Genomic DNA, 22701 nt, shown 5'->3' with positions numbered 1-22701 from the left:
AATTATTTATTCATAAATGTATTACAGGATTCTTAATAATCTTGATACAGTACATAGAGAAAAAGTATATAGAGAAAAGGATATTTCAATTCACGACGGACAATTGTGGCGATAAAGTATGGAATGTGATTGATTTTTATAAAAAATTCGTAGACGTCAAATGACAATAGGGACCATATGTTACGCTTCGCATCAGTTGGCAAAACGCGCAACTTTGTCGACACGATTCATCGCGAAATATGCATACATGCTTTCAATATGTGTATGTAATGTAAATTGAGCCCAGAGGGTTGAATTTTTTAATTAAAAAAATGGTCGCTAAAATAGCTCTTCATTCATAACTATAACTTCTATTTCAATATTCTTTTTGTTATGATTTTCTGAATAAAAAATCTCTGCAAAGCAGAAGTAGCATAAAGATTAATAATTTTATTTAATTATGTAATTATTCAAATATAAATAAATTGCCTATAAGCTTCCGCAGTTTGTGTGTAAATTTATACATATTAATTACCGCGAACACATAGAAGCAATTTATTTATATTTGATCTATTCTTGGAACCACAACATTATTTTATTTTAATTATGTAATTATTATTCATTAAGAATAATTAAATAAATACAAGACAAAATTAAAAATTGTTTCTTAAACAATGTCCGTTTCTTGACAGAAACTTTAAAATAAAAAGACAGTGAATAAAAAGCAATTAATAAATATTTTTCAATCAGTCTTAAGTAGTTGCAAATACTTTCGTCAAGGAGAGCTATTATAATTTCGCAATGAATCGTGTCGACAAACTTGCGCATTTTGCAAACCGATACGAAACGTAACATATAGTCCCTATTGTCATTTGACGTCCACGAATTTTTAAAAATATCAATTATTGTCACAATTGTCCCTTGTGAATTGAAATATCTTTTTCTCTATATACTTTTTTTCTACGTACTATATCGTTGATAAAACAACTTAATAAAAATAATTGTAGAATATCTCAATAAACAATTTGTACACTAAGAGAACAATTTTTGATATTTGTAATTAAAATGACTATTGCCAATTATATATATTGTATTTCTTATTAAAACTATGATTGTTTTTATTATTAATATTATAGCAGTAATAATCATAATTATTATAATAATATGTAATTATAATTACAGATACTAAAAACTTTTCTCTCAATGTAATTTCTCAAATGTATCGAATCCTTCATTGACTATTCAATTGTTCAAAAACATAATCGAGTCTAATTACAACAAAATATATCATGCTAATGTCTAATTTTCATAAAGTATCATATCGATGGAATCGCGTAATGGGACAATAATAGCAAGGTTTTACCCATACTGATGCCAGAGCTGGATGGATCCTCATTCTTGGCGCCCCAGCTGCCAGCCAGGTTGAGTGCCAGCAGCGGCCGTTCCTTCAGCAACTCAGCGACCGATGCTAGACCCTCACATCCACAGCCTAAATGGGGCAAGTGCAACGCCTGTACTTGAATGCAGTCGCGAAGTGCCTCGCAGACCCGGGACACTTGCTCACCGGACAGATTCATGTCGAGCACCAAACGCGACAGACTACCAGAGGCGTGACTCAGGCCGCGACAAAGAGCATTCACCACGCACTCCAGTCTGAAATCAATCGCATTAATGGCGGTGTTAATAAGACACTTAGGCATGTTCCCGCATTTTATCATCCAATGCATTATAATGTCAAACTAAACCAATTAAAATAAAATGAAATTTGGACGTTTATAAATCTTTTAAAGTCAGAAATATATGTGTAAAACTCAAACACATAGAACATGGACTGCGCTATTCGTATCTAATTAAATGTAATCAATAAAAATAAAAAAGAAGGAGCGTAAAGACGGCCAATCTCTTCTCTTTTTAAGATATTGGTTGAATAGAAAGAGACAAGAGAAAGAGGACTGATTGTCTTCGTGTCCTATTTCTCTCATTTTTATCGACACATAGATGACGCAATCCATTCTTCGGTTTTGATAAAATTAATATTGAGAAACAAAGAATGTCATAAATACAAGGCTCATTAATGGATAGTTTTTGAGCTTTAGTATATCAATGTGTAAGAACTTTATTGTTCTCACAGAACACTTTTGATACACATCATAATTCAAAAACTGTCCATTAAGCTTTGTGCCTACGACACCTTTTGTATACCACTTTATAAACTATATTACTTATGTGTAACTAACTCATTTTATCAATGGATATAATTTTCCATATAACGATTAGTATAGAGTCTCTGTCCAGTCTCTTTTCATGGGGCTCAATGAATTAATAATTTTCTTGTTAAATACACATGATGAATTAATTGTCCGTTATAAACTGCAAACATTTTTGGAGCTTCATATACAAATTATACATGTAATATCTATTTATTCTGAAAGCATGGTTAATATTGAAGTTATATAATATTGAAGTTATATACATTTCGATTTGAATTATGGTAAATGAAACGCGAAACGAAGGGAATTTCCATCGGTGTTAGCGATATATTATATTCTGCTATAGGAATAAAAACTGTAGCGAATCAGAAGCGCTTGACGTGAGGGATGAAGAAAAAGGGAAGCTCGGCTTTCGGAGCCGCGCGCGCAAAATGCAACCAAAATTCGGTTGGCGTAGTGAGTTAGCGGTGTGGAAGTTCGGCGGACTTGTCGGCAAATATATTTATGCATATGTAATGCGCATTTCACGCTGTCTATTCGCGGCGTTATTCCTCCAGCGTATCTGGCGTGCGCGTAGATACGCATTATGCAAAGTCCCGACGCTCCTCTGGGGAACGTTAGGCAAAAGCCTGGATTTTCTCGCGCGTGGTAAGCCGACAACGAGCGAGCGGGAGAGAACGCTGGCGTTGCACATCCCGATTACTCTCGGCTCTTGAAAATTGGCTCAAGTCAGTAGTGTAAGTTCTAACTAGCGTTTAGAACTTCTCTCTCTTCCGCGAAGATGAGGAGAACAAGAAGGATTCCTTCACACCTTCCTATTATTCAGAGACGACGTGTTATTATGCTCTTCATGTCGTCGCGCGGTCTAATATAAATTAGTAATAGTAATTTGCAACAACGGACAAATGTTACGTATATAATGGAAAATAAATATAGATAATTAATCAAATAATATAAGATTATAGAGGATTTTTCAAAAGTAAATACACTAATTGGCTGACATATTTAAACTCTTATTATTTCACAGCTATTGTTTAAAATAAAAACTTATGAATAATTTTTTAATTTTAATTTTTTTGAAAATTTTCATGATGTTTGGATTCGCAAATTTCGGGATTATACTCTATATATGTATATATGGACATATATTCACACACACACACACACACACACACACACACACACACACACACACACACACACACACGACACACCGCGCGCGCGCGCGCGCGAACAAATTGATATTTGATATTTTTTTCTTTCTATTCTACTTTCTTTCATTTTTTGAGTTTTCTCTTTCATATATTCTTTTTCTTTTAAGTCTTTTACCATATATATTATTCGCTTTTTTCTATACAATCATTTTTTTTTTTATATTATCTACTTCTTCCCATTATCTTTTCTTCATCGCTTTTTTTTATTTTGATTTTTTTCCTTTCCTTTATAGCGAATTACGTTATTGCGACCGAAGCTTTTCAAAGCTTTCGCGCGGAATTGGCCGTTTGGCCTTCGAGATGTGAGACAATTGCGGGTGAAGTGCAAGCAGTGTATTCGCAAAAAGCGCGGGAGAGATGGCTAATAGTGCAAGTTGCGAAAATGGCAGGCAACATTCTCGTAACGTGGATTGTAATATTAATCGAGTATTTGCTTTGGCTTTCGACATCGTCGGAAAGTACGCAGGAAGAATTCGTAAACATCTTAGAAGGCGTATCACAGTAAATGTGATAATCCGCCGCATTTCACGCAAAAAGGGAGCAAAAAAGGGAAAACTTCCACGATGCAACTTGGCCACTTTGCATGGTAACTGGCTTCAAACAAGCGATAAAATATCGCGAATTTCAAAAATTTCACTCTATATCTCGTTTGATTATCCGAATAAAAAAAAAACAGGCTAAAGATTTTTTAATTTATTAATTTTTCAAGTTAAAAGGAAAATATAATTTCGGATAACGTTATTATATTAAATAGCTGAAAGATTATATAATGTAAATTATATAATGTAAATTATTTTCCAAATAATTATTTTAGAAGGAGAGAATAAATTACACTTCACTTTATTGTTCGTTAAGTATATTTTTTTTATCATTTTTATTAAACATCTTCTATATAATCGTTTGAGGAAGATTATAGATGAAAGAATTAATGAAAGAATAAAGAATATAAAAATTTGTGAATGTTAAATATTATATATTATAAGATAAAATATAATAGATACGCAAAGATATCGATAAGATCATGTTGTGCTCGATTGTGGTTTTTATCTTGCAGCGTATGATAGCTTCAGTAATATCCGGAAAGCACTCTTTAGAAATATTCAAAGTGACGATGGCCTGATCGATTCGTCCGAATAGAAAAGATAGACAGGAATATTGACTTTCGCGCCACGAGAACAAAAGTGATGGCCTACGTTACGGAAAAGCGATTGAATGAAGCGTAAAGGTTTGGTAAAGGTGGAACTGAAACAAGAGGAGAACGTTTCGACGCGAAACAATGAGCTGCCGCACATCATCGAGAGAGTTTCTCCGAGGCAAATGGTAGATGTTCGTCCCCTTTTATTCCTCCGCCTCGCAGTTGCATCGCGGAAAAGATACTACTCTCGTGGAATTTGAAGAGATCTCTCGCGAAAAGGGTTGTATATTCGGATTGGTAGAAAAGACCGATAACAAAAAGCAGAATGAACGAAAACTCTCAATTTTTGTGAGCGTAATCGCATTTAAAATCAAATATAAGGAAAGAAAGAAAATTTGGAAAATACTTTCCATGTTGTAAATATTTGGAGAATATGATTATCCTCATTTACAATACATTTAATTTGTTAAACATCAATCAGATTTAAGTTGTTTGTAATCTAAAATATTTGGATTGAAGACATCATTTCAAAAGCATTTCGACATTTCTGATTTGGTTCAGCAATTAAAAATCTATTTGCATTTTTGTGAGAGAAGATTAAATTTTTCATGTAAAGAAAGTGGCGAAGTGAAGAATAAAATCGTAATATGTATAACGGCGAAGAGAAAGTCTCCAGGGAAAAGCTCGAGGCAACGGGATAAAACCAGAGAGATTGAGGCTGTGAGATTCAATAAGAGAGCGCGAAAGGGTAAAAAAGGGGAGATAGTAAGCCCGGTCGCAAGTTAAAGTTCACGACGTGTCTCGTCGTTTTCTTTAATTTTCCGTCGTGACTCTTTCTCTTCTCTTTTCCTGCCTTTGTCTCTTTTCCACTGAGCTTTCTTTCGAGAACTTGTTATTGCCCGCACTCTTTGCAGAGAGTACATTTTCGTTGTTATGTGCTGTGCACATTTTTTTTCATAATAGTCTTCTTTGCTTCCCGCTAAAAACGGGAATTCGCGCCACGCAGAATACATAATTCAACAAAAACTATATGTTGTCTGAAAAATAAATTCCCCGATAAAGATGAAAAAGTGCCTCTTGATTTCGAGGTTAAATGAAATTGAATTCTTAAAGGGATGTTGAAGGGACGATCGAATTTGATCGATGTCGACAATAGACAGACTTTTTTAGTTCTAAATTTAAAATGTCAATAATAATAATATCTTTAATTCATTTCTTACATTATATCGTTCTGTCTCATTCAATTGCATATATCTATCTTTATCTAATATATTGTAGCTTGCAAGATCTAATATCTACTAACACAATTACCGCTCTGTTTTTCATTTTCATTCTAAGTCTTCGTTAAGCATATATAATTTACAGTTGAATAAAAATTTTTTTTAACTTTTAATCTTAGTTTCATCAAACTTAGTATTATTCATAATTTTATGTAATCTGACGGGTGGCAACGTCATTTTGTTTCTATAGGAGCTACAGAACTTTTATATTAAAGAAACATATTTTATTTAAGGTGATAGCTTAACGAATTAAAAAATGTAAGTTTTTAATTTTTTATTTTAGATTTTAGTTATTTTAAAATTTCAATAAAATCAACTATTCTATCTCTCCTAATTTTGCATTTATTTCAATTCAAAAAGAATTTCTGATTCTGTTCAGTCAATTCGGAGATTTTTATACATCTGTATCGATAATATCGTCACCGCTGCAATCCCTTAAGTATAAAAAGTCAGATAGTTTTCTATTCACAAAATGGTAATTTATGTAAAATTAAATACGTTTTATATTAAATCGTATGTAATAAAACACATACAAATATGTTAAAAAATAATCTAAATTAAAATAAATAAGATAGATCAAGAACGAAGAGAAAGGAGAAAAAAAGAAGATAATAATAAATTAATTTATAAATCTATTTAGAGAGAATTATTTAAGTATAGACATTTCAATTAATATTTTTAAAAATTGATAGATGAGTCAAGTGGCAATTGCAAATAACATATTCTAACAATAATGAATCGCTTCAAATTCCGCACGTTTGCTTGATCTTAAATTCGAGATCGACACAACGCCAAATTTATCGGTGAATCGAGTGTCACGTACCCGTCTGAAATACTTTCTCCATCTCCTCGGGGACACAGAGAAAAGGAGAATTAAAGCATCTCGGTGGAAAACATAAAGCTTGAAATAGTCGAATGACACCCAAATGTGCTTAAAATGAGAGAAATCGATAAAGTCGATAAAGTTCGAGTGAAAACGTGATAATGTGAGCAAGAAATTAAAATCTATTGCAAAAAACATAAATGAAAAATCTCAAAAAGGTTTCCTCAGAAGTACCTTTGCGTACTGTGTAATGCAATTGCATGGATATGCATCTATTATGCGCGCAGATGCGTAAAATAGTCTTATTACGCTCGATAAAGCAGCGGGAAAAATGTGGACGTACGTAAACGAAAAAAGTTTATGCATGAATCTTCGTCCATGCTGTCGTCCATAATATCAGATAAATTAGTAGTTTAATTATTGTAATGTAGGTAGCACTCGGCACACATTCATAGAGCAGGAAATTCAGCAATGTAAATCTTTCATTCTAGGGAGCCACGAATTATCATTTTTTAATAACAGAAAGAAATTAATACAAAGTGATAACTATTTTTATTTTAATTTAAGAAAGATTGATAATAATGGCTTTTACCAATTTTTTTCGAAGTACCTAGATCGTAATTATTACAGTTCTCATTATGAAGCCGTCGTTGAATTTCTCATGAGTTAAAAACCGCAGATCGAGATGGTCTTTCTCGGCAAAAGTTTTCTCGTTCGTGAGCGAGCCAAGCGCGCAAGTATGCGAATGTATATTCACTCGATTCTCACAAGGTAAACACGCTTTCTCCACGTCTGCCATTTCTTCACTCCCTTCGGGCAAAGACAAATATCCGTGCGATGGACCCTTTCGTCGCCCTTCGTCGCGCGACAAAACAAATTTTTCAATTTTGACGTCTCCGTGGGAATCGCACGAGCCTGATGGAAATTTTAGGGGTGGCCACCGAGCTTAACAGTAAATCCTGACGCTTTATAATATTTATACTATATGTTCACGAGCGTGCAGCCAAAGATCAATATTTAAAAAATTTATTGTTGTTACAAATGTAAAACAATGTATATTGATTATGATGAAAATGTTAATTATAGTGTAACCCATTACAAATTCTAGAAAACTTTTTATTTCAAATTTATAATTTATGCTAAATATTTATGCTAAACAATTTATTTATGCTAAATAATTTTTTAAAAAGAGATTCATTTATGATTTTTTCTTTTTTACAATGGACAATATAAATCTTGATATAAGTACAGAGATCTCTATGTCCACCTATATAAAAATTAAAACTTTTTCATTAATGTTCCCTTTATTTGTCTTTCTTCTTTTACTTTATCTCTCAATGTAGAAATCTAAATATAGATCTCCGTTCGCTCTCTCGTCTTTTACACTTCTTTTCGTGGCGCGGAAGAGCAAATATCTTCATTGGCCGTTTGTCCTGACCAACCTCATATATGATCGAACGAACAAGCAGACTTTCTGTAATAACTCTTCGTCATCATCGAAGATATCGATGGCGCCATATCGAGCGTCCTTGAGGTGCAATAATGCCGACATATTCGCTAGTTCTTTATTCTTCGAGCCATTGAGTCACGTAAGTGGATTCACGCGATAAGTCGCCCCGTAAAATAGTCCCTACTTTTCAACGTAAAAAGTCATCGTTTCATTGTTAATTGAAAAGTTTTATGGAACAATAGCGCGAGAAAGTAGTTTTAGGTGAAAGTTTAATCGTGATCAAACAAAAGATTAATAAGTAAAAAAGAAAAATAAATAAAAAAAGAAGCAGAGAAATGGCTATAAAATTGGTAGTAAAAGAAAAAAGAAAAATTAGGAAATATAGAGGGAGTCTCACAACTATCGTGCAATATTTTAATAATAGCACATTCTGGAGACAAAATAGAATAAAAAAATCCTAATATGCAGAATTCGCGCAATGAGATTCGTAGTTACACATGCCCATTAAATCTATTATCTCTTAGTAAGACGCATGTCTGTGTAACCATGAGCTTTAGCTCGCAAATTCTCAAGTGACATTATCAGTTATATGATCGATTATTTGATTGATAATTCCAAAATTATAACTTCAATATTTTCATATTAGAATTTTTTATTCTATCTTCAGAATATGCAATGCTATTAAACACTACTGGTAATTATAAGATATCTTATAGCAAGAATAATTAAGCGGATAAGCAAAAAATTCAAGGTAAAAAATACTATACAAGCTTCCCGCCTATGTGCCAATTTCAACAACTCAATTATGTGACGGTAAACCTGGTAAACCCATCCGGCGCTTTGAACATAGTTTATTCTCCTGAAGCGCGCTTAACAGGCAATCTTATGAATTGTTCGGAACTTGCCATCCTCGGAGAGATCGTGATAAGTGGAAATTTAGAGTTCGCTTCAGCAAGTGAGTATATCTGTAAAACGACTCACCTATCATGGGCCGCCTCCTCGAGACAAGTGATGACAAGCTCGAAATCGTTGAGCTTCTTTTTGCCAAGCACACTCTTTAAATGTCCAGCCAATCGCTGCGCTTCGTCTGCAGGGAACTCCTGTCCCAGCAGAGACGTAATCCTGACGAGTTTGACACTCTCGTTGCCGGCGAGCGCATCGAAGAAATCATCCAGATATCTTGGATCAGATCCACGTTCCACTTGGAACACCACTTCGAGCGCTTCAAGCGTGCAAGCGGGACTCTCGAGGATCCTGGCCCATCCTTCTAGCTCTAGAGGGGACGTGTGTACCAATGGAGCTGGAGGTCGTTCGTTGGGTGCGGGCCCGAATCCAGGACCCGCGCCAACCAATCGGCAGACCGCTGAGATGTTGCCATCGGACGCACCGGCTGCCTTTAGCAATGAGAACACAGCTCTGGGTGGCACTTCCAGCGGACATAATTGATTCAGAATCAAATGGGTCTTGGGACCTAGCAAGCCGGCTAAATGACCGATGATACCCGAGGGTAGGCCCTCCAATTCACGGCGCAGGATGTTGGCATATTGCGCCACCGAAGTAAGATAGTACGCCGCCAAGAATTCCGCCACTGCCATATGAATAGGCGTGTAAAGATCTGGTTTGCGTCTTTGACCGAAGGTCAGGCCCCTCGTGAGGAAACCGAGTCGAGTAACTTCGATGCCTCCACCTCGTGCCCTTAGCTCAGCTTCCGTGTAACAGCATCTGCCCTCCCTTAAGGCAGCCAGGGATACCTTGCCGAAGTCCTCAAGACGCTTCCTACAATGGCCTGGAATTTCCTCGTTATAGGGAATCGGCGGGTCTAAGCTCCTTTTCACGATGCACTTCACCGCGGCTTGTACGAGGGCGCTTGTCTCGGTCGGTAGATTTCCGGAGTCCTGGTAAGCAAAATCATGTTCGTGGATCAAGATATTTCTATAGGATTTTCTAGGGCTCTTTATATTATACGTTGTTTGAAAATCGAAAAGTGAACCATTTCCAAAAGATATACAAAGAAAAAAAATTTATAGTCACAATAAAACTGTCGTGTATATATTCGTAAATAATATAAAAACAATCACTTTAGATATTATTTAAAAAAAAATCACTTTTTAAATTACATATAATGGAAATATTTATTAAAAATAAATTTACGTAAAAATAATTTATATAAATATAAAAATTCATTGCTAAATTCATTTTATCGTTAAAGATAATACTTCTAGCGCACGTGAGTCTTTAAATAAAATTAATAAAAACTATCTAATATGATTCGATGATTTTATAATCTAACAAATTTTTAATTTTCATTACAAGTTTTATATGATTTATTAATATTTTTCTTTTAAAAAATAAGAGATGTAATTTCCTAACTAAAATTCTTCGCATTATAACTAGCAGACATTCGATATTTCTAGTTAAAATCCTACCTGATACAAGCAACAGAGCATGATCCAACCGAGCGGATGCTGGCCGAGCTGCCTGACGGATTGCGGTTGCACATTAAGCGCTTCAAGAAATTCGCAGGCCTTCTCGGCGATATCGTTGTGAATGAAATAGGCCACGCAGAGCCGTTCAACGTGCGGCCATTCGAGGCCGGCTAGATGAATTCTGCGTTGAACCAAAGGTGCGAGAGCGATTGAGTTGCTAGGCGAGCACGTAACTAGAATCCTGGCGTCCGGGAACAATCGTCCCTCTAGGAGATCGGCTGCATCGCCGAGTGATGCTCGGCCGCCCACGCATTCATCGTAACCGTCCAGGACGAAGAGTACGCGATCCTCCATCAGGTGCAAAGTACGCCATACCTGCGCGATCGCATCACCCAATGCGGCCGTTCTTGGGAATAATTCTCGCGCCAGATAATTCAGGACGGGGCTACCGCGAAGCTCGCGCAACGGCACGATAAACGCCAAAGCAGGACCGTCACTCTGTGTCGCCCATTGATGCAATAGTCGCAAACAAAGAGTGGTCCGGCCGCTTCCGGGGCCACCCTCGATAGCGACGCGCCGCGGCGCCTCGGATACGGTACCATCACTCAACTGGAAATCATAATTTGTTTCATATGAATAAAATGTAATAATAAAAATTGGAAAGATAAGTGTAACACTTTTGGCAAAAAAATATCGATCGCTATGCACTTATCAAGATTTGATTAATGATTTGATAAATATTATTATTATTAATCATTATTATAATCAAAGTATTAGAATTACAATAAGATATTAAAAATCAACATATATATTTTGATTATTAATATTATAATTAAGGTATTATATAGTCATGATTGATTGTAGAATGTAAATTCGTGTAAAATACTTGATCATCCCTGATCTGTTGATTAAATTTAAAAAAATTGTTTGTTTGCAATTATTCAAAATTTTCAACAAAAAAAATAAATTGAAACATTTTCCACAGCGGATTAGAAGAAAATAAATACGTAACATTAGTGTTTAATTTAAATTTCACATAACAAAACGTGACAGCAAAATATATTATGCAGAGTTTGTGTAAAGGAAAAATAAAAAAATGTAAATTAACTAAAACAAACTCGTGATAAGTGTCATTTATGTAGACCGCAGACGACTGGCCGACTAAAGCAGAAATATAAAAAGGGTTAATACAATGAATTGTAAAGTAATAGTTTTTTCATATAGCGAAAATTCTTGCCGTATAATCAATGCGAGAATAAGAGGAAAAAATTTAGTTTGTCTGATCAACTTCTCGGATTCTTCTTGGATTCCTGATCTCCAGTCAGAGCTAATTAAAATCTAAACTCCTTCTCCACACACCTCTAATCCTTTTCAATATATCAATCATCATTTGGAATTTTGTAACTTCCAACACCTTATCGACTATCACACGTGAGATCAACGTTCAACACTACGTCTTATAATTTGTACAATTAAACAACATTATGGCAAAATGTTTCTCCACAAGAATCGATACGTTTTTTGAACATTTCTCTTTGTACTTGTGAAGTTGCAAATTTTTTTTCAATTTTCGATCCTTAGACTCGAGATTGAAGTTCTTTTAACACCTCATGTTATTAAAAAACTCAAAAAATTATTGCTAGAATGTTAAAATTTTTTTGCATTGCATATTATATGCTTGAATTTCCTATATAATTATTTTGATGATCCAACAAAATTATTTTCAGATCTGTATCTATCTAAATTTTTAGCTATTTTAGCAAAATCGTTCCCTTCACGTAAATAGTGCAGCATAGTAGTAGTAAATAATGCAACTATTATAATTTCATAGTGCTGTTCTGATCATTCGTTCGTTTGACTGTCCGATTGCAAAATTTTTCAAAAATGATCTAACTTTTTTCAATTCCGTTATGTTTCAATATTTTTAACAAAGTTTTTTTCAAGTTAATTATAGGTTTTCGCTGCACTATTTCGTTGCAAAAGATTTATTATATTTGTGTATTTTTTTTGCCACTATATTTGTGTTACCGATATCTGCAGCCTTATTGCAAAAAGCTCTTTGCTCTCGCGATAGTCGTGAAATATCAAAGCTCTAACATGCTCGCTAGCAACAAATATCGCGCGGAATAATGTTGTCTGTCTACTTGCCACCAATCTAGGACAATCCCTGATAGGACAGTAGTGTATTCGTATTATGCTCGAATAGGAAGCAAAAATATTACGCGTTGCAGTTACAGCATTATGCAAACGATTAGCAGGAGCAGGCGATTAAACCACGTTTGTTTCGCATCATATAGCGTTGAGGGCAACGCCATTAACCGACGGTTAGATCGCCGTACCATCGATGGTGGTGGCAAATGATCGACGATCGATATCGGTAAGCAGTATCTCGATTCTCGTAATCGATAACCGTAATCCGTAGTACGGAACACGCAACGTTGCCGGTCATTCACTCTGTCAGCGATAATCGATCCGGTCGCGCGCGGCGTATACAATCTGTCGGTCGATGGATAACAGCGCCGGCCATTATACAGAGTACGATTGCAACATCCGGTTATTGGAATACTGGCGGATGAAAAAGAGTACGATACGAGTACATTCATTGTATAGGCGCGCTTCCCAAACAATTTTGAACTGATAAAATATATATTTGATAAAACTTTTATTACATAAAGCGTATCTATATCAATACACCTGTATCTATACACCGATGTATGTACACGTATGCCAGAGAGGTTCAAATATTATCATCAATTCACTGCCTGAGAGAGAGATTCAGAGATTCCTGATTTAAATTTGAATACTTTTATTCAACAAAAATTTGAGTCTAATTTAATTTTCTCACTGTCTTCAATATTAGATATTAGTGTTCGATAAAATATTAAAAGGCTTAAAGATATGATGAGATAAATATGTACAGAAGGATTGCGATTAATCATTAGCAGATTAATTGTTTCTTACTTCAAAAGTGACAATTAAAAAAATTACGTTTTTAAGAAAAGGGGAAAATCTATTTTTTAATTTAATAAAAAATTATTGACTAATAAATCGACAAAAAAGAATACATTTTTAAAAATATGATTAAATGTCATTTTCATTTCATATAGCAATCTTTAAAAGTTATATTCTTTTTAAGATGTAATGATTTTGATATCCTACAAACAATTTATAACAAGTTCAGAATAATTCAATAAAAATGGCACTCAAAAGATCACCAACATTGAAAAAAAATAATCATACGGTTAAAGCGAAAAATTATCTAGATACGAAAGTTAAAATCGCTAAATGGTTAGCACTGCGATATTGGATATGTATTGTAGCTAATCAATATATAGATGACAGAGAGAGAATTTATATCTGAACCATTCATTAAATTTATCAAGAAAGTTTCTCCGTAACGTTCAATCAGATGACTGTAATTCATTAGCAGTGATTCATATTTTATGAGATTTAAATTTTCTTACATAAATTGTTAGAATATTGTGCTATAAATTCTACTCTATAATACATAATTTTCTATCAAATACAAGAAACAGCGATAATTCTAGCTGGAGCAGCAAAATATGTTTTTTTACTTAAACAGTTTATATTTACTTTAATCCGTTAAAATAATTAAATTCTAAATAATTTCTTCTTTAAACTTCGACTAAAACTATTTTAATTCTAAATCTAATTCTTTTATAAAATTCTTTATAAAAGATTTTCATTTTTATTTACAAAAACGACACAACTCAAAATTGTCATGCATTCTTGTAGAAGATATTAATATGATCTCTTTGAAAACCTTAAAAATGATGAAATGCTATTTGACCGATGGAGGCTAAAGTTAAATTAGTTTATTTTTGCTGATTAATTGAGTAACCTTTATCTAACTCATTCATAGTAATAACTCAAAAATCATATTTTTTAGTTGTGTCATTTTTCAAGTGGGAATATATTATCAAATCTTTATTATCAAACTGATATTATCACATCTTAACATTTTTTATTAAGAAAGACGAATTCAATTCGTTCGACTGACGTTCAATTGAAATTAATTGATTCAAACGTTAACCGAGAGGGATTAACGAAACGTCGATAGCATGACGCGGGTTTTTGATGAGATAATGCAACAACATAGATGCATGAAGGATCGTAAGCTCGTTACCGGATAATCCGCCGCAGAATAATTCCTGCGTCATGCGGGATCTACCTATCAATCCTTTGATAGAACCGCATTTGTTCCGACCACTTCCAGCCGCAACCAATTTCGAATGCCGAGAAATGAGGGACAGGCGAGAAAAATATCCTGCGGAAACGACGGATGCGAAGTGCGTCAGGGAGGGTCGCGTTGGAAGGATACAAGGCGATAAATCCTTCGTTTCCGAGAAGATTAGAAAGTCTACACGCTCGTAAATATTCTTCGATAAACCGCAATGGGGAGGCATGTTGAAAGCAGATGACATTCATTATTGTATTACGTGAGGAGGGTCAAAGTGGATTATTTAAATATAATTTAATGAAATCGTTGATTTGCCATAGCAGCAACGGAGAAAGGCAATTTTTTTCAAGATAACAACGTGCTCTTGAAATTTTTATATAAACAAAACTTTTATAAAAACGAATTATTTTTATTTTCTCGACAGCAATTTTAAAAAAAGGAAATCAAATTTAAACAATATTCAGCGAAAAATCGACTATGCGATAAAACACATAAATGAAAAATGCCATTCAATTAAGGAAGTTTTTTGTATCTAATAATATTTCTTGTAAATTTATATAATTTCCAGTTCAAAACAATCTATGCGTCGATTTGTCGGCCTTAAAATGTAGTTCTAAACTGAAGCTGAAATAGTAAAATAACTTAAAGACAAATAATTTAATATTATTAAAACAAATAAATATCTTAGAAAATTTTGATTTAGGACAGGATTTTAAAATCAATAAATTATAGGCGTATAGTTTGTTTAAACTGGAAATTGTATAAATTTATAGAAATACATATTATTAGGCATGAAGAATTGCTTTGACTGAATATGGCATTTTTCACTCATGTGTAAATAAAATTTAAATTGCATTGTAATTATAGTATCATGTATCACTTAGATATAATGTGAATTATGGAAACTATATATGTATATAATTTCTACGTAATTCTTAATTAATATATATTTAATACATAATATCATATTAAATTATTACATTGCATAATCATTACATTCGTTAATTATGATGCAACAATAAATACTTATATTAATGCAACATATGTATGTCAGTGCCAATTATTTCTCCTGGTGATCCAATTAGACGCAACAACAAATTCATGAAGGAATGAGTTGAAAATGATAGCGTCCACAAATCTCAGCGAAAAAGATCGGTATACACCGTATTCATACGATACGTAAGAGATATCGCGCTTCATCCTGCCGCAGGAAATTTAAGGAGACAGTGATACAGGAAGCGAAGGGCGTTTCACGGGAGCGATGTGTCTCTTCGCGAGCATATCGTGGAAAGAAACGCGATGGGAAAGATTCGCTGTGGGATCGTGCCAGCCAGGTCGCGACATTTTCAGATATACGTCCTCGCATATATCGGAAATGGCAGGCAGCGATTGGACGTGCATCGATTCCATATCGGCGGGATCATCCTCTTTCCCTTCATCGATCTATCATCGATCCGACCGCGCAAACCAACGGAATATACAAACGCGGCGTCGGCTTCTCCGCAGAAAAATCTCTGAAATAATAAAATGCAAACCTAGTAGCTCCTATCCATAACATCGACGCTTTTGTAATTCTGTGTATTTTTTACTTTTAGATTACATGAAATTTATGAGGATGATATATCCTAGCGCATTTCTCTTCTAGCGCTGCTCGCACATCGCGAGACCACACATTTATTAATGATCGCAATTATTCATTTTCCGCCCTTTTAATTTATCGAAATCTGATTTTTTTCCTATTTTTAAAAATATTTTTCGTCTATATTTTGCTAAAATTGCTGTATGATGTAATTTTATGATTATAAAGGAGTCAATTTTCGAGTATAATATCCATTAGCGAAAAATGGCCGCGTTACTCGATAATTTATTGCATACAAATTTATAATAATAAAAATAATCGCACAATGTCATAAGCGATCGCCATTAATATATATAATAATATATATAATAATTTTTTAACAATTTGAGAATCGAATACGACGATAGCATTTTTGTGAAATAAACAAAGTCAATGTTATGTCGATATTTTTGTTGAAAACTTCGACAAACAGCTCGATTCGAGGGTCTTAATCATTCGTTTTTTCAAGTATCGACCTCGGTATTTTGATTTCAGCAACCTGGTGAACGGCAACAGGATTTTTCCACGAGTTATGCCCAGTTCTCAGGGACTCGTGTGTTGGTTTTGCTGGCAATATACACTGATTCTTCATCGATTTTATCGATGAATACTTCGATAAATTTGAGAACGCATATTCCCGAACGAATAAACCACGTTCTATTTATATAGCGAAAAAAAGATAAAAAGTGTTTGTCAAATGATGTAGTTTTAAAATATGCATGTAACGTATATATAATCGTCATGTATTTAACGCTTCAAAATTGATTATGTAAAAAAGAAACATAATTACTTGCATTATTTATTAAAATATGGAAAAATCGTGAGATATGGATTAAATATGCGCCACTGTCCACGTAATATTTATATCAATTAAAAATTTGATAAAATTGAACACATGATATTACGAAGCTTATATTTAAAAAACTATATTTTATTTAAAAAAAATAATATTACTTTAAAATATACATTCTGTTTATAATAAAAGAAGTTACTATACTTATATCGTATTTATCTATCATATTTTTAAAAACATATTTTATGCGAAAAATATTTCATATACCAAAGTCAACAATTCATATTAAAAGTCATAGAAATCGTACTTGTGAAATAATAATTTAAGATTTTTTTCAAATATTTTTAAATAAATATTACAATATTATCGAAAAGTCATTTTTTCTGAAGTTTTTGTCTCTTCTTACGTTTACGTGCACAACCTTTTTTCGCATCAGTTCTTTAATTTTTGATAGTCCGGAAAATTAAAGTGTATGATGTACCGCAAATGCGAATATATTTGGCGGTTCTAAGGTTCCTAAAGAGTGGTTCTACCCTCGTCCTTTTTCACGGTAGAAACAAATCGGTTTTACGATGCGGATTCATTCCCGTGCTGCCGGTGCACGTATGTGTGGTTTCCCAAGCTCGGTCTATGTGCTTGCATCTTCTTTCTTTCCTATCCTACATATCCTACGTATGTCTCGACGGTTATGAGGCTCATTTTTCGACGCAAACATTTCCGGGCGACGAGGCACATTGTCTACATTTTGTGGCTCTTTACGTTACATAGTCGTGATACGATATATATTTATTGAAAATAACGAACAAGAGATACGGGTTTTAATAAGAGAAAAAGAATATCAATGATAATGAGTTCATTTAAAATAGCAAAAATAATGTTTTTAATCGATTTTTTTACTTCAATAAGATATGTTTTCTCAGATACATATCATTTTATTAATTTATACGTGAAAATAGTAAATTAAATAATAAACAGATTAATTAAATAGATTTAATAGATCATCAATGTAAGTAACTAGATTAATAATTAAACAATCATATGTTTTCATAAACTTTAAATTAATGTGTTTTTATATATTATGGATAATCACTATATAAGATCATGATTTTATTATTTTAATTTTAATTTATATTATTAATATTTACAATTTCTTGTTGTAAAACAATAGTTCTATATTTTCATAATCGTTATTTTCATTTGTATAATTATTTTTCATGGTTACTGCATTATATTTTCAAAAACTATTATGTGTTTTGCTCACAATTATAATATCGATGTAAACAATTTTAAGATTCGACGAAAAGAAATAAAACAAAATATAGACTTTATTCTCCGGTAGGAATTATCATCGCTTTTCCATTTAAGAACGTGGGCAACTCTTGAGGAAACGTTACGGCTTATCGTTCTATAGAACAATACTTCATTATGCGATGCAGAAGGTCTGACCGATTGGCGTCTCAGCGTCGCGATCAAAATCCCTTTTATCCGAGGAACGAGAGTTAGAGCAACGGAGATATTATCGCCCAGACATGAATGACCGTTTGCAAGACGTGAGAACCGTGCAAGGAGCTTGAAGCACTATTCACCCCTTGGCATTACTTGATGTGATCGATGTGCTACGTACGTGTACGTATATATCGAATTCTGATACATTCAACAATTTGTCTGAATTGGATATTACGACTCATCTGAATTTTAAAAGATCAAGTCGACATCTCGATCTTAGCGACTTAATTAGTATGAACTCATTTTTAAGCGACAATTTGTTAAATTTATATCTCCTATTTTATTCAAAGCGTTACGAAAACTTGAGATTTTTATTTCAGTAATAATTTATTAAATATACTTTCCTTGATAAGACAGAATAGAAGAATTGCGAACACTATAGGTAAACGCAAAAGATATTATTATAGTGTTATAGTGTTGGAATAGTGATATTTCTCTCATTTCTTGCACCCAATGATAATTCGATATACCTATGTTTAGAGCCACACTAAACATGTAATCATAAAACGTTTAAGATAAATATTATTACATATTTTCGATAATTGTATTGTAAGAGAGAATGAGAAAATTACGAATACTTAAAAAAAGAGAAAATTAAATAAGTCAGCGATTATTTATCAATTATATGTAGAAGCTTCTATTCAAAGGATGGTTTTAAATTATAATAATTAACATTTATACATTGTTAGATATCAAAGTAACAATCCTTATAGTTAAATTTTTGTTACAAACATTTTGTTATTTTTAACTTTCATGTATGTTAAAAAGAAAATGAATCCATTTCTGTAATTAGTTTTAAAATAAACAACATTCGTATTAACATATGCACTTTTAGTAAATAATAAATAAAATTTGAGCCAATATATTAATATATTTTCTTGTGTTAAATTGTTTAATTTCATTATTTTAGATAAATTAACGACATATTAAGTAGAAGCGGCGGCCTACAGAAATGATTAAAAACAGCTCAATTGGGTATAATTTGATATTATGAATTTAACAGCGTATATTATTAATATAAATTATAATTTTAACAAAACCGATGCAGTATTGTTCTACGTAACGGCGAATAATTCCGAGCAAGGGTTTTGTTTAAAATTATAGTTTACATGATAATATTTGAATGATAATTATAATAGTTTAAAGCTGTATAACTGGAATATCTTTTGAATAAAAACTTCCATTAATTGATCAATAATTTTTATTTAACTTTTCCCTTATAAATATTCGCAGTATCCTTTCTTCTCCACTCATCCCCTTACACATTTAATAAGTTTTTCTATCTTTAATGTACTACTAACAACTAATGAATTGCTAATCAACATTGTTAATGAGAGTTCAAAAGAAAGTATTCAAATCTATTACAAATACATCATTTTCATTTATGATTGTCACTTCTTTTCTTTTACCTAATGAAAAACAAATAAAATTGATTACGTAAACCGATTACATAAACCGCCGACCAATTTAATGTTACAATCCTTTCATCCGCGAAAAAAGCGATTCGGCGCAATTTAATCAAAACAACTATCCGGTCAAAGCAACTGCGACCATAAATCGCGAGCGCGCCGATTCCGAGTGTCATTGCATTTCACTCGCGGGAGACTGCATCGAGAGATCGGAGAGCGCAAGAAGTCGAACAGTCTCGTATTGAGAACTCGAGATAGCGAATCGCGAAGAGAAGAAAGTTCGCGAAACTTTTTCAACCCTCCTGTCTCTTTCGCACTCTCACTCTGGAATTTTAAAGGACACCAACTTGGCTTTCACATTTCTGAGGGAACTTGCTCAGCGACGGGGCGACGACAACGAAACGAGCTTTCGACAGTCGTCAGAGGAAACTCCCTTGCGGTTTCTTTGGACATCCGGGACTTGACTTGCTGCTCGTCCGCGCAATTACGGAGTCGATATCATGCAAATTCGCGGCTGTCGACGAAAGATCTCGGTCTTCTGATAAAGCACCGCGAAAACTCGTATGTGTCGTGCATCGTCAAGCGAAAATCTGTTTAACGTACAAATCCATTGGCCTGCTTATAATGTAATGCACATTAAAAAAAATATTAAATTTTAATAAATAATTGCTTAAATAGTTCTAACAATAAATAAATATTTATTAAATGTAAACATATATTTATTCGATACAAAAACCATTAATTTGATTTAATTATTATTTTTTTAGTGAATAAATATTTATTTACTGTATTTAATAATTATTTATTGTTAACACTATTTAGATATGTATTATGTGCCTATTAAGATTTAATAAATCGTTTTTTCAGTGTGTACTAGTTTTGCCTAATTTTGATGTATTTCTGGACTATTTTATCTTTCTGTGCACAGCGACCGAAAAAATAAAAATTTAACTTTTTTAAACTAATTTATTTTACAAATTTCTTCACAAACATATCTCTCTTGTATATATTTATATTTAGAAATATAAAATAGAAACGACAAATAAAATCATATATTACCAAAAATTTTAATGTAAATATCGAATAAAGAATAAATATTAATGATGTAAATATCTTGTTTGTACTACTTTCAGTTATCCTAAAACCCTTTCAATTTTTATATAAAACATCCTCTTCAGGTTTTTATTAAATTGTATGCCTCTGGGTATGCAATATCTATGCTTTGAACTATCGATATAACACAATTATTGGATTTTAATTACACTCACCCTGACGGGAGCGAAGATCTGGTCGGGCTTGATGTTTTCGAGACGGTGTTCCTGCTCGCTCTTGTGCACCAGCTGCAGATGCGGCTGAAAGTGCGCCGGACAGAGGGTGCCGAGCGGTAGCGGGGATGCCCATGGCGGTAGATGGGGCGGATCGCGAGTGCCCAACTCCCTGTAGAAGGTCTTCAGGAATCTGCAACGATAGGGTTCGGGGTTATTCAATCCGTGAGTATAGAACGGAAATTCTTCGAGCGAAGTCATAGAACGATGGTTCGCCAGATTCCGAGGGGCACAGATCAAGGGTTGATGAAATAGTTTTGGTGTTCCCAACAAGATAGATGGGAATTGATAATCGCGAGATTCAAAGTATTGCATTGTTCAGAATATAATATGTTCAAAGTATAAGGGGGACATGGTAATAACGATGAATGTTTTAATAACTTTCGGAATCACAAAAAACTTGGGCAAATTTTCTGCCTGAAAATATTGATTATGCATAAAATTTCATTTTTCTATATAGTAAGAACATAATATATAATATAACTGAGAGGTGTATTTAAAATTTACATATAAAAATATTATTAGACAGTAAAATCTGATCTTAACTATATTACCTTTTTCTTACTTATTTCATTTATATATACATTTTTCAGACGAAAAAAAGGTCAACGAAGCATTAAAATCTAAATCAAATTTGAGTTAGACTCGATAAATAAAGTGGTGCAAGAAAGTAAGGACGAGATAAAGATTTAACATCACTCATGAAAAGCAAGGAGCAATGTCAATTTAACGTGAGTGATCCCTCCATTTGCCAGGTGATCGGTAAATTTCCCAAGACGACAAAATGATGATACAAGCAAAATGTTGGACGGTGCATTCGTGTATATACCTCTCGCCATACAGATTGATGGTTCTTGCAGGAAAGCCCGCAGGGCTATGAAAGTAATCAGGAGAAGAGCGTACTGATGGGAGGTAAGAAAATAAAGTTCGCGAGACTTTTATGTCTTTCAGATGATCGGTCATAGAAGTCTATTCTGATTTTATGGAAGTCATTAGACCGGATATCCGTCTCACATACATGTCGCTCTCGTTATGTTCACTCAAAACATTCTCGAATACCGCAAATTTAATTCACCCGCACGAATGCTTTTATGTACATTTATGATCCCGCATACCTGCGTCCGCTGTTCTAGAACTGCTTTCATTAACGTCAATTAAATTAACCAGAGTTTAACTAATGTTAAATTTAAACTGCAATATCGGTTACACTACATCAAAGAAAATTGAATTAACCACTATTACTATTTGATTAGTACAATGTTAGACTAATTAAAATTACAATTGTAGAACTGTTCCCACGAAAGCATTAAATTATGTTTACGTAAATTGTAT

General features: G+C 33.4%; 1 protein-coding gene across 1 annotated transcript in view; it reads right to left on the bottom strand.

The window, feature by feature from the left end:
* LOC108685195 overlaps positions 1-22701 on the bottom strand; it is a 138311-nt gene that overhangs the window by 50632 nt on the left and 64978 nt on the right. The window contains exons 4-7 of the mRNA XM_018189889.1: positions 21313-21502; positions 10518-11126; positions 9073-9986; positions 1343-1632 (exon numbers count right to left, since the gene is read on the bottom strand). Coding sequence (XP_018045378.1) covers positions 1343-1632; positions 9073-9986; positions 10518-11126; positions 21313-21502 — 2003 coding nt within the window. The remainder of the gene's footprint in view (positions 1-1342; positions 1633-9072; positions 9987-10517; positions 11127-21312; positions 21503-22701) is intronic.

The sequence above is a fragment of the Atta colombica genome, unplaced genomic scaffold (genome assembly GCF_001594045.1).
Source record: "Atta colombica isolate Treedump-2 unplaced genomic scaffold, Acol1.0 scaffold100, whole genome shotgun sequence".
NCBI classification, from domain to species: domain Eukaryota; kingdom Metazoa; phylum Arthropoda; class Insecta; order Hymenoptera; family Formicidae; genus Atta; species Atta colombica.
This window is presented reverse-complemented; position numbering and strand designations above follow the sequence as displayed.